We start from the raw sequence: 13,701 nt of genomic DNA, 5'->3' as shown, positions 1-13,701 counted from the left end.
ACTGGGAGATGACAAGCTGTGTGGCAACTGGGAAATGTATCAGTAATACAACATCAACCATTCAAATTACATCTCCCCTTCCAAAAATTATTTTAAAATTCTAAAAGGATCGAAAAATTAAAATCAAAGTCCAAATTAGAAATTTTTCTTTATATTTGTGGACCGGATTTACCGATTTTGGCCGGATATAGTGCGCGATTCATTTACAAATCGAGGCAGTGCCGTCGGGTGATCACGGACATAGCATAGTATAAGATAAAGAAATCGGAAGAGAACTTGCGACGCTCGGGCCCATTCTTCGGGCGGCGTGAAATAATTATTTTGGTGTTCCCACTACTTTTGTTTTTTGTTTGTCTTTTGTTTTGTGATAAACCAATTCGTGTGATTTTGCATTCTTAAAAATTGCATTCATTTTTTTTTGGAAATTCGATTTGTGCACTTTGATCTTAAAACGTTCAAATTTTAATGCGTGACGAATAAGTCAATCATTGAAGACTAGAAGAACTGAATTTTTAACCGTTGAATCGGTGTTATTCGACTAACCAACCTTACGGAACCGAGAATCCAAGATGAATACATTTGGTAAGTGGGAAATGATAGTCTAATCTCCATTCGTTTACTATAAAATCATATATTTAAACATTGTGTATATGGATTCGTATTTTTGAGTTGCAAGACACTTAATATTCTATACATTAAACTATGGAAAAATGATACTTTTGTAAAAATTCTCTGCTGTCTGCTCTCAAGGCACTTAACATTAAGGTACATTATACAAAAACAGACTTTGTTCTTGGACGGACATTCGATATAGTCTCTGGTTTTACAAGTATTCGAGCTTAAACAGATACGGTTACAGATTCATGTAATTCTTTTTGTTTTTGTTTTTTTAAGGCACAATATACACTTTGTATTTTTCTACAAATTGATAGGGGAATGGAATATTATAGGGACAGCCCTCTGCGGGCTGAATAAGACACCCAGAAACAAAACCAAAAGCGGACATAGCCAGCCGCCACTTGAACGGGCTCTCGCAGCGCAGCGCGTCTCGGCTCGGAGCCTCGGCAGCCTCCAGTCGCAGCGGCACATTTGGAAATGGAGGAGTTGCCCAAATGCTGCGACAGTCACTGCCCACCGATCAGAGCTGCTGCTGCTGCCCTGAAATGACTATGAAAAATGTGTGAAAAATATTTTTTGTGCCCATGTCCAGCTACCTATGGCTATAAAGTTTTTAATGAAAAAAGCTGGAGATTTCTTTTTTGCCCTGGTAGGAGACCAAGTGGCTGATAAACTGGTTCCTGCGGCGCATAGAAAAAGTTCTCAGGGTACAGATAATAAAATTCAAGCGCATATGATAATCAAGGCGCAAAAAACAAAAAAGCGAACGGAAAAAACGCCGCTGCGGCAGCGGCATATATTTAATTCAGGCAACAAAAAAAACAGCCAGCAGACCATCGGACGCAATGTCGACGATTTAATATAAGAAAAACACGACGGCAGGCGTTGGATATTTTGTGCCATCCGTTGGACCAGGCAGAGCTATGGAAAAAAGGTGTGCGTGCGGCACAAACAACCCTCAGGCTGGACCTGGACCTCCCCGATGGGTGTAGGTACGGGGCCTAACTGGGTTTGGATGTTAACAGGTTTGCGATCGGCGCTCTGAGCGAGCGCACACACGCATACAGCTGGGCGACTTCACGGACATTAGAGAGGGCCACAGAAGGAGCAGCGGCAAAGGCAGCGACGACAACGAAAACCCAGCGGACGACGCTTCCGTAATCTGAGCGCAGTAGGCGCGGCTGTTTGCGCTTTTCTGCTGTCGTTGCTGCTCCTGCTGCTTTTTCTGCTGCTGTTTCTGCTGCTACTGCGGCCGCTTTTGATAGAAATGACAAATAACCAGATTCATTGTAATAGATTATGTCTACAACTTAATCGCCTTGCAGATAAATGATGACAATGTTCAAAAGGAGCAGAAGAGCAAACGGATTGCAGAGCGGATTGCGGAGAACTGGGCTGGCAGCTCGTTTTGTTTTTGGGTGTCAATTTTGTGTCTTTGAGATTGCTGTTGCTTTGTAGTTATATCTTTTGTGGAGAGATTTGATGTGAGTTTTTCGGTTGGACGAAAGTTTGCTGAAAGTTAAGTTAGTTATTTGGCGTGCGGATGGATCCCTATCTAAATCTATAAAGCATGGTGAGCGTTAGGCCAATCAGCGAGATGACCAGCCCCAGGGCCGATTGCAGGCCCGGGGCGCCGGCCAATCTACACTTGAACATATCGTAGCGCGTCTCCTTGTCAGCCACAATATTCTGATACTCGGCCTCCACCAGCTGTCCATCGTAGTAGGTGATCAGATCCTCAAACGGATACTCGTAGCCCTGCAGGCATTCGCACTTGTAGCCGCCAGTTTCATAGCCTCGACCCATTATCGGAACGCACTGGAAATATGAGGGGGGAGAAAGCCATTAGGGGGTCATTATGCATTAGAATGTCAGGAACTGCTCACATAGGATGACTTCTCGTCGCACTTGTGCGTGCCCTTGTAGGCATTGGGCTCATAGTACCAGTCCGGGCACTGATTGATGTCCAGCTGCAGCATGTCCATGGACACGGCCACCACACCCCTGCGTAGAGCAAACAAATTAGTCAGTTTAATTGCCAACATTTGCATCACAATGCCCCGCGCTCATGGGAGTCACAAGTCAAAAGTTAGGCCATGTCAACACTCGAAAATTAGACAATCAAATCATAGAAACGACAACAAAACATTTGCATGAGAATGGGATTTTGAATATGGGATTCTGAATGGGAATGGGAATGGGACTGGGACTGCGCCCTCCCTAAAAGGGATCACGGCCCGCGACAGCGGCACGCAAGCGGACCGGCCCAACAAGTATCAGCACCCTTACCCCTCTGCGACGGTACTCACTTGAATTCCAGTTTCACTTTGAGGCTATCCCAGCCAAAGAAGGGCACCGCATAGGTCACCAGCCACTTCTTCACATAGCCATTGCAGTCGAACTGAGGCTGGGTCCAGTAGCCATGCTTGATGCTGGCCGCCCTATACGAGTTGGGGTAGTGCTCGTACTTCTGCTGGTATTCACCTGTCTCGTTGTGCCGTAACTTGATCTTCATGTAGAAGGTCTCGAGATCGTCAAAGTTGGTGTTCCAGCGCTGCTTGAGGAACTTGAAGTACTTCTTCTCGGTGTACAGATCGTGCGTTTTGTTGATGCGCGCCAGATCCTCCACCTTGAACTTGCGTGTGTTCAGCTCCGTTTTGTAGGCATAGGGTGCGAAGTAGGTGCGATTGGTGAACTTATTGCGCTCCCAGAGCGTTGAGGCCGACCAGACCTTGCTGTCGCCCATCATAATGGCCAGAGTCTCGCCGATCATTTGATCCTCGGTCAGCGGCTTGTCCGCCACACGCTTGCCCGAGTATACCTCATTGGGATCCGATACCTGCCGAAAAAGAAAGCGAAGGACCATACCCATATGCATAAGTTAGTGTTGGGGAGCATTCGCAGATCTTTGGGAAATCTTTCCCCCACAGCCGAAGAGGAGTTTTGCATTTGAATGCTAAGAACTTGTGCAAATATAGACACAGCAAGCGGCGGGAGCAAGAGGAGCGAGTGAGATACAGGGAAACTCTAGTTCCGTGGCTGCTGGCTCTTTCTCGTCCTCTGCGGCTGCTGGTTGCTGGTCCTTTAATGAAGACGACGCCTTGTGGCGAACCCGTTTTTCGTGTCCTTTGCGCTCAAACTAATGAATTTAGCATTTGGCAATGGTTTGACACTGAATATTTAATTCACGCCGCGCGGCTGGCAACTCAACTCCAGCTCCAGCTCCTACTGCAAAACAGACACACACACACACACACCCAGAGAATCCGAGGCTGAAACTGTGAAACTGGCATTGCAGGAAAGCAGGAAATTCGAGGAAGTTGAATTACGCGTGGAAAATTATAATTTACACTTGAGAAGTTTTCAAGAGCCGTCGTCGAAGGCTCTTAATAGGTGTCGGGTTATCAATTATTGCTCTTCATTTAGCGTGAAGGCGAGATGGTGGGAAGAACGCTCTTCCATCTCTGATCTCTGCATCTGTAGCATCGCTCTACATAGACGACTACACGACTGCTGCTTACCTGCAGGAAGGCGCTAATAAAGTTGGCCAGTCGCACGGCCATCTTGGCTTCGTTCTCGAACTGCTCCTTGGCGCCAAAGCTAACATCGCCTCGCAGTATAAGATCCTGCGGATGGAAGCTGCCAAGATACATATGCATCAGTAGGGGAACAGAAAAGTGGATACCCCCAACCCCAGCCTTTAACTCACTTTTTGCATGTGCGGTAGTTCACCCCATGGATGAACTTCAATACTTGATCGATGTTTATGTGCTCGGAGTGCAGAGCCCGGGAGCCAGTCGTGTAGTTCCGGTACTCAGAGTGCATGTCCAGATACTTCTGTCGCACATGGTAGGGCGCCTTTTCCCACTGAATCGGCAGCTTTTGAATCCCTGCAGGAGATCGATTGTTAATAAGGAGTCTTGTTGGTGGCGTGGATTCACCTACAGCCAATACTGAGACAGTCATACTCGTTGTAGTATTGCTCTGCCGAGGCGCGCTCCACAATCTCGCCCAGGTAGGGGCGGCGCACAACGTTGGGCAGCCGGTATCCCGGCTTACAGCGACATTGGTAGCCGCCTCGCCTAAAGCCCCAGCCGTGCAAGGGCTCACACTCTGTCGTCTCCTTTTTACATCGCGCCGTGTCTGAAAAGTGATTCGGCCCCTTGTTGCCTTCGCCGAGGGGGCACTGATTTATGTCTATGCGCTCAAAGTCCATTTCCAGGACGGACACTGCAGTGTATCTGTGGAAAATCAGACAGATTAGGTCCAATCCCTGCTGCTTGGTAGCAAGAAAATTCAGCTTACTTGGGATATTCGATGTGCCGGAACTGGGTGTGTCTGGGGTAGATATCTGCTATGGGAACGACGGCTGCCACCAGCCACTTGTTCGAGCGACCGCAGTCGAAGTAGGGCCGCGTGAACTTAATCGGTCCGGGATTCTCTTCAGAGCCAGGCGGGCCGTGGAAGGTGAACGTTTCGTTTGTGTTATTGGCATAGCGGATCTCCACCTGGTAGGTGATCTTGGTGTCATGCCGTCCTTCGACATTGTCCGGCAGCCAGGCGCGGTACCACTCGTTTATCTTGTAAAGGTCATGGCTGTAGTCCTTCGATATAGAGTCTGGATGATGGGCGCCCAAGTCCTGCACATCAAATGTGTTCCACGTGGAAATCTTTTGCAAGTGAATGGGATCATTGAAGTCATCCAGGCGGAAGGTGCGCGGTCCAAAGCGGGGAAATGTCTTGTTGAAGAAGCCGCGATACGACGACGAATATGAGCTGTTTGGCGAAAAGTATACGGCCGAGGCGTTGATCGACGGGTTGGCCGAGACGTCAGCCACTGTAGACAGGAAGTAGTACATCATGCCCGGATCGTAGGTGTCGTTGATGGCGGGGCGAATGAATCGCGACTGCAGAATGTAGCTCCAGAAGAAGCTGCGACTCAGCGCCATGTTCTGCAGATGCAGCAGCGCCGTCCGATTGGGGAACACGGGATTCACATTCACCTCCTTGATGTCCGGCTGATGGGAGACGGCATCGATGGGCATGAACAAATCGGAGTGGTGCTGGATGGGGCAATTGTCTGCATTGACTTTGTCGAATTGGATCTTGATCTCATCGAAGGCATCGCGGGCCTGCCACTCGTGCTGGGCGAACACGCCCACGGCGAGTACCAGCATAAAAAGCAGGTAGCTGCGCCCCAAAATCGTCGAGGGAAACATATTCTAGTTCTGTTTTCTAGCTACGCGTGCTGCCACGCCCTGCTACCTGTTATTAGTGCTAACTAAAAGCACTTTTAATTTATACAAACACAAACAACTTAAACAATAAACTGAGATTCTTGGGGCGCGACACAAGCAAATTAGTAATGTTTGCACTTGTTGGAACTACGCCCTCAATATTTATGTATCGATGTATCGATATCTCTTTTTGTCGATAGTATATTTGTGGGTGATTTTAAAATGGGCATTATTGTAGGACATAATAAATATATCTGCTGTATAGTGCATGTCTGCACTATTTTTCTGTTGTTTCAAGTATTTTAACTCTACCAATCTATCCAGAAAGAATATCGGTATAAAGTCATCAAACAGTTCGGCAAGTGCTGTAAAGCCTAGTACTCAGATCAAAAAACTGTTTGCTAGCAAACAAATGTCATATATTCTTCTAGCGGCCAGTGGTGTGACCAGAGGTGTGCACTGCATTCTGTACGGTTACACTGCTTAGACAGCTGCTTGTTGTTGTTTGAAGTTAATAGAATGCACTTCTTCGGCTGGGGTCGCTCTTCCCCAGCCATATCATGGGCTCCCCAATATTTTATTGGCAAGGTGTCTGACTCCCGTGCCAACCACCGTGAAGACAAAATGTTTTGATTAAAATATTTGTTTTATATTTATGAAAATTAATAAAATTAGATTAATTAGATTCTATTTGTCTTCATTGTTTAAATGTTTCATTTGGTTTTTTGTTCTCATATTGCAATGTTTTCTTCGTGTTTGCTGGCAAAATATATCAAATTGATATAACTTTCAATGGGGGTCGAAACATACCAGTAATACAAGCATATACTTCGGATACTTTTCTAGTATATACCGACTGTTGGAAGCTGCCGAGCTTTTTCGGCAACTCTGACTCCACATTTACAAATAATATAATGGCCGTGGCCGTGAACTACGATTCGATGCGTTCAACAAATATTTTGGACTGCCGCGAGAACAGGGCGAAGCAATGCACTATAAGCAGTAATGATATATGTGTGTGACTATGTGATATCAATTTCTTAGGAACTATTAACACCGACCTTTTTTTTTTTGTTGATCTGAGTACTGCTTTCCGTACAGAGCCTAGAAAACAGTTTTTGCCCGAAAAAATTTAAGAATATCGGTAAAAAGTCACCAACATTTCGGCAAGTGTTGTAAAGAGTAAGCCGATAATTGATGTATCGATTTATTGTGCGAACCAGTTGTGTAATTGAACTAGTTCTGTCGTACCGGCCACAGTTTAAAAATTGTAATTTGAATTGTTGTCCGTTGTGCAACAATTTTTTCTTTTTTTTCTTTGCAAACCTTTTCCAATTTAATCTTATGCTGTGCCACAAATGACAGCAACATCCACTTGGAACTTTGCCAATTTTTGGAAGTATCCCACAGTGGAATATCTTCCAGCAGTGTCTGCATTTTTCTCTACATTAGATGGAAGCAACTGTTGAAATTCTGTCCAATTATTACATCTTAGCACATTATCTTGGGCCCACATCTATACTAGTACCTTGGCTGTCCCCCAAGGCGAGCATTCACTGTATTTACATGCACATTCAGATGTTGATTCCCCCCTCCATCGACCATTTCTTTGGTGACCCTTCCTCGTATCTGCATTATTGAAGAGTCCATTTGTGCAGCCCTCTCGCCACTGACCAGGCATGGCCAGGCCACTGAGATGGGGATTAATTTAATACAGAATCGGGTCAGCACCCAAAACAGCTATTTTGGCAACTTTGCGGCTGTGGTTACGGCTCCGGCTCCGGCTCCTGCCCGAGGGGCTGTGATGCTGTTGCAAGAGCCATTTCCTGGCGCTATCGCCCAGTGTCAATCTGCTGCTGTGGCTGCCGCTCCTCTTCCTCTGTCGCCACCTGCACTAAATGACACGAATTAGTGGACGAGCCGTATCCCCCCTCCGCCGAGCACCATTCTCCATTACACTGCAGCAGTCTGCAGTCTGCAGCCACATTTACGTTTACGTCCTGGCCATTTCGCTTGGGTTATTTATTACACCTGTCGTTTTATGCTTTACCTTTTGTTTTTTTTTGTTTGTCCATTGTCGAGTCCGGGACTCTGTTGTTTTTGCCAGTTGGATTACAGAGGGGGGATATGGTATGGTTGGGTACTATGCGGGATCCTCCTTCTGGCCGACAAACTAAAATTTGGCACAAACATAATTTCCAGTTTTTCGACTGACATTTCCGTACGTGTGTTGTGCGTGTGTGTGTGTTTCTGTTTGCATCGGTGTTGCTGTCTGGTTATCCTTTGGCAACGGCAGCCCTAATGCAGATAAATCTACGCGCCTCCCGCACTGTTTTTATTTTGCACGTGGGAATCGGAGTTACTACTGCCACTGCCACTGCTGCAACTTGCAACACATTTTGCAGTTATTTCGGTCCGTTGTGTGCTTTGTTTTAGTTTTGGGCATTCGCCTTTTGTGCTTGTTTCGCCGGCTACCGTAATTGATTGTTGCATAAATTCCGCTCTTGTTCTTTGCCCCCCCTCCCACAAACACATGGCCATGGCAATTGCTTTCTGTCGGCTCGCTCTGTGCCAGAGAGAGTTTTACGGGGGATTACTGGATGATGCCCCTAAATGCATACAGGGCGGGGTGGGGGGAGTATTGTGTTGGCCAGAATTTGGCAGCGTTGCATGGCAGATAACGGTTTCATATGGGAATGTGCCGCCAGGGCATTAAAAGTTTTGCAATTCGCGATTGGATGGCTCTGCCAATGAAGTTAGGTCGGGATGCATGGAAAGTATCCGAGTTTTGTGTTGAGCTTATAAACAGAGAGCAGAAATAGTTACTGTGTCGGAAATCTATCTATATTATTCGGCAATTCTCTGCCCAGATATGTGATTCTCCCCATTAAACATTTTTGACTGTATAATCCATTCCATAAAATTGTTGTATACGCAAGTGCAAAGGCAAAGGAATTATTAATATTAATAGCCGCTCTGCTCTGACTTACATATTTCTGATAATTTTTATCAGTACCCCAGAACCAAAATGGATGCCACATTCGGGCGAATTGCCTTCTAAATAAACGCCAAAGTTCAAAAACACCAAAGAGCGCACAGCCAAAATCAACCACAACGAAAAGCGCAACGAGATAAAAGAGTCTTAGAATGCCAGACAGAGTCGCCGAGGGGAGAGTGGTGTAGAGGAGGGGCAACAATTTAAGCAAAATCAAACAGAAATTGTTGGTTCAAATATAATAAAACAAAAGCGTGTGCGTAGACAATGCCGGACAATGACAAGAGCAGCAGCAGGCGGACAGGCTGGACAGCAGCAGGACATAGACATGGACATGGACACATGTACATACATACATACTGATGTACATATGTATGTATGTATGTATGCAAATCAGCTCTACGAATATGAGCACGAGTATATGCCATGTCTGCTCCTCCTCTGATCGTTGGATTGCATTTTGGCATGGCTCCCAAAAAGAAAAGATGAGAAAAATACAACAAATAAAGTGAAATAAAACGAAGTGAAATAAGGAAAAGTAAAGTCCAAATGTGGATGCCTGTACGTGCGGCTATGGTAGAATCCAGACGGTAGAGTAGAGCAGCGCAGAGAGGAGTGGATGAGGGGCGGATGAGGAGCGGGATGAAAGCACAGCAACAAAGCAAATAACAGCAACAGCAACACACAAAAGCGGCCTAACACACAGCGCAAAACATTTTTTTGTCAAGGGTGAATGACCCAGAATCAAAATCCACAAAGTCGTCGACGTCGTCGTCACTGCCTGCCTGTGCCTCTGCCGCTCCCTTTACCAGCCACCTCCTCATCATCATCCTCATGCAGCAGCAGCAGAAGCAGCAGCGTCAGAGTCGTTGGAATCAAGGTATATGCATATATTGAACAGAAGGTGAGGCAATCCGAGAGAGCTGCCTGCACTGGTTATACATCTGTATGTACCACGTTCCCATGTCCGGATGCTTGGTTGCTCGGAGAGTGCTCCAGCCTCACCCTCTGTTTAATATACCTTGGCTTGAATCTTCGTGCGTTTCGGCTGGTTTCAGTTTTCGTCATCCTCACCAGCAGCCGCACAACACCCGACCCCACCCCACCCCCACACAGTTTCTGCATCATTTTGTGCGGTTCGGGCTTTGCTCCTCCTCGGGCGGCTGTTATGATTGCCACAGCCAGACGATGATAACCCAAACCACCAGCAACAACAGCATCAGCCAGCAGAAAGCGGAAAAACAAAAAAAAAGAAGAGTATTTGAACATTTTTGCAGCATTGCACACGCGACTCTCGCACGCTCAGCCAGACAGTCGACAACAGTCTGGTGGGAGAGATACCCAATGCGGTCCACTCACAGATACAGTTACACAGCCAACAGACATTGCTCTCTCCGAATTTTCAATGGGCCACGAGTGTTATCGGGCAAACCAAACCGAGAAGCGTTAATTGCATGGCATTGTGCTTGCCAGAGATACAGATACTCTTGCTGCTGCTGCTGCTGCTGCTGCTGCTGGCGGATACTTTCGGTTCTGCTGGATGCCTGGCCGTCCAATCAATCTTCATTTGCCACAAAACGAAACTTTATTTTCTGCAGCAGCAACAAAAACCTCTGACAGGCCAACAACTTCCTCGCACACATCCACAAAGCAGCAATTAAAGTTGACCAAAGGAGCAGCCAGGGTCCGCTCTCCGCGTCCTGTCACCTAATTTCCGTTTTAGAAAACATGTCCTCTGTGCCCCGGCCAAGTGCCACTTGAGCTTCAGCCCCTGCCCCTAGACCTGCCCCTGCCACAGTCCCAGCCCCAGCCCCAGCAATGTCCTGCCAGTCAGACACAACTAGTTCTTCAAGTCAGAAGAGGCCGTGGACGTGGACAACGACAACGACAATGATGACGACGACAGCAGCAGCAAATAATTTTGTAATTCAATTGTTGTCCTTCTTCGCATATGGCGTGTCCTCCGGCAGGTTCCTTCGGCTAGCTCTTTCTCGCGAGCACATTGCCCTGTGGCAAGTGGCCGCCTAGCCAGACCAGACCAGACGGACGGCACGGCTCGGCTCGGCTCGGCTCGACTGACTTGTGCTCCCTGCCTCGAGGACCTACGACAATAGCAAAAGTTGCCATGCCCAACCGGAAACGGAATGGCCGGCAAGCGACGACCTCGGTCCGTTCGTGTAGTTAGCAGAAGTTCTGCAAATTGCAGTCTATTCCTTCTTCTGCTTCTTCTGCACCTCCTGCCCTTTCTGTTCCTTTCTGTTCCTTTCTGTTCCTTTCTGTTCCTTCCTGTTCTTGTGTCGGCAAACAGTTTTGACGCTACCTCTAACTGCAATGTGGCAATGTATTTACGAGCACAACTTTTACATAATGTGAATGGATACTTGTTCCGTTTGTGCCGCTTGGAAAATGTTTGGATTTGTATGCCGAGAGTTTTAATTAGGCTTTGGCTCATCCTTGACAGCAACTTTAGGTGTCAGTTAGCCGTGTCTGCCATCGTATCCATCGAGGATACATTGAAAGCCAATCCTGTGCTCCCATGCGACTATGCTAATTAAATCATTTGTCTAGCAATGCATAACTTGTTTTGTTTTAATGACATTTACATATACAACATAAATAAAATTAAATGAATTAAATTAAACTGATATCAGTCGGGCAACTTCTACATTTATTAGCCACCAATGGGAAATACGTGCTGGAAATATTCGTTCTGCATTCATTGCACAGTGCACTTGAACGTTGCGAAAGTTTTTCCCATGGCCACATAATCCTTGGTCCTATCTTCGCTTTATGTGGCTTGTAATTTATGCGTATTAATTTCATCTTTGGCCTATCCTGCTTCCTGTCTGTCTGTCTGTCAGTCTGTCCATTGCACAATGGAAATGCTCCTGCGCTCCTTGCCGCCGCCGTACTGTTCGTTATGCGTTTTGAATTGGAAGTTGTTCGATGCCCCCTCCTCCCGTCCGTTGCCCATGCGGTCGGTCTCCGCTTTGGTCCGGTCATTGCATCGCATCGCAGCGTTCTCTTTCTCTTTTTTTTTATTATTTTGAATGGCACAAAAGATATGGACGGATTAAAAAAGGATTCATTCTTTGTCTCTCTCTCTCTCTCTCTCTCTCACGTATTCTGTGTAGCTCTCTTTTGTGCACAATAGGAATGCAGGCCAAGGCAAGCGATTGCATTGCAGGAACCGCTCAATCCCTTCGCCATTATTCGCATTATAATGCCATTTTGGTATGTAAATACTCGTAAACAACAAAAAATGGAAGACCCGAAAGCAGGGCCGCGGCATCGCCTTCCCATCGGCGTTCTAATTGCCGGCAAGGACCTGCCTGGGATGCCCGCTCTGCTCTCGACTGCCTGGCATCCTGCTAGGCTGGACATGCAATTGCATTGCAGTCGCGCTGGCATTGTTCCAGCCTCCAGCCTACAGCCGCAGCCGCAGCCCCAGCCCCAGAGATTCGCTTCGATTCGCTTCTCTTCTCGTGGTCTTAAGGGTTGAGTTTCAAGTTCTGCACTCCTCGTCGGGGTTATCGGACGATTACAAAAGATTTCCTACTCTCTGGTCAGCATCGTCGTGAGTCGTGAGTACAGAAATCCAAAAAGCAAAACTTGCAGCGGAAGTTGAGCGTACATTTCATCAGCTGCCTGGACTCTGGACTCCTGCTGCAGTCCGCACAGTGGGCAAGGGCAGGGGCAGATGGGCAGAGGGGCAGAAATTAACTTTTATCTAGGAGATACTTTGGCAGCAGCTGCCGTGCATCGGGGGGATATTAATCACTTGTACTTTGTCCTCTATCCCTTCAAAGTTTGTCCCCCTTCCCCGAACTATGCTGCGTGCGAAATCGAAGTCGTATATCAGCGATATCCTGGCGTAGTCCTGCCTCCATCCTTATCCTAGGGAACCCTAGTTCTCGATGCGTTCGTTTGACCTTCTGCGCTGTCATTGACCCCGCCTTTGGAGAGAGGGCTCCGGCAACTGCATCGTGGTCATGGTATGGGTAATATTATGGATAGCATGGCGAGAGGGTGTGAGCTTAGTTTAGGGGTACGGAGTGCGGGGCTCTCATTGCACATAAGGTATATACATACAAGCGAGTCCTGTCCTGCGGCACTTATGTATGTGGCAGTAGCATGTGCTGCCAGTCGCGTTCCCATTCTGCTTTTGTTTTAACTCACAAATTATTACAACATGTACACTTGAAAACTTAGAATGCATTCACTCTCGCATTCACATTCACATTCGCAGACTCACAGCACACCGGGAGTGGGGCACACTCCTCGCATGCACTCACAAACACTCACTCGGCCGTACTGACCTATTCCTCTGAAAACGCTGGTTAGCCTGCCTGCCTCTGTCTGGCAAATGGCAAATGGCGAATGGCTCAAGTAGAACACACACCACACACACAAAAAGCGATTCTTGAGGCCAAGCCAAGCGTAAACATTTAAAGTTCTCATTTTGTTGAATATTTTTTTGCTTTGTTTGAGGATTAAATGTGAGGGAGGTTGGCATAGGAATGCGTTGCGGCAGCAGATGTTAATTTAAAGCTAAGAATAATGAATAGCCATGGCTTTATTTATGGATTTGAGTATCCAACAGGGATGCCAAAACATTTCTCTTTCAACAAGCTAATCGATCCAGCCATGTCCATTTCTCCATCAGTGTATTCCTTGAGGATTCATTTAATTTAATTAATTATTATTCTTATTAATAAATGCACTAGTCACAAAACATAACTCATAATTTGATTTGATTAAGCAACTTAACCTATTTTTTAAATTAAGATTTTAATTTAATTGTATTTTCTATGCTTCGAACATTTTTATATTGTTAATACATTAATTAAT

The 13,701-nt window shown here is 46.5% G+C and overlaps 2 protein-coding genes across 2 annotated transcripts in view; one reads left to right on the top strand and one right to left on the bottom strand.

Moving 5' to 3' along the window:
• Window positions 1-54: 54 nt before the first annotated feature.
• Window positions 55-13,701, top strand: part of LOC111065645 (heterogeneous nuclear ribonucleoprotein R) — a 59,118-nt gene continuing 45,471 nt past the window's right edge. The window contains exon 1 of the mRNA XM_022353906.2: window positions 55-582. Coding sequence (XP_022209598.2) covers window positions 570-582 — 13 coding nt within the window. The 5' untranslated portion in view covers window positions 55-569. The remainder of the gene's footprint in view (window positions 583-13,701) is intronic.
• LOC111065647 lies at window positions 612-6,003 on the bottom strand. Its single transcript, XM_022353931.2, has 7 exons — window positions 4,924-6,003; window positions 4,564-4,859; window positions 4,328-4,508; window positions 4,140-4,257; window positions 2,928-3,457; window positions 2,505-2,622; window positions 612-2,436 (listed from the first exon to the last, which is right to left on the bottom strand). Exons 1-7 carry the CDS (start codon window positions 5,835-5,837, stop codon window positions 2,170-2,172), a joined length of 2,424 nt encoding a protein of 807 aa, XP_022209623.1. The 5' UTR covers window positions 5,838-6,003; the 3' UTR covers window positions 612-2,169.

The sequence above is a fragment of the Drosophila obscura genome, unplaced genomic scaffold (assembly GCF_018151105.1).
Source record: "Drosophila obscura isolate BZ-5 IFL unplaced genomic scaffold, ASM1815110v1 contig_192, whole genome shotgun sequence".
Taxonomy (NCBI): Eukaryota; Metazoa; Arthropoda; class Insecta; order Diptera; family Drosophilidae; genus Drosophila; species Drosophila obscura.
Note: the sequence above shows the minus strand (reverse complement) of the source record. Positions and strands in the feature narration are given on the sequence as shown.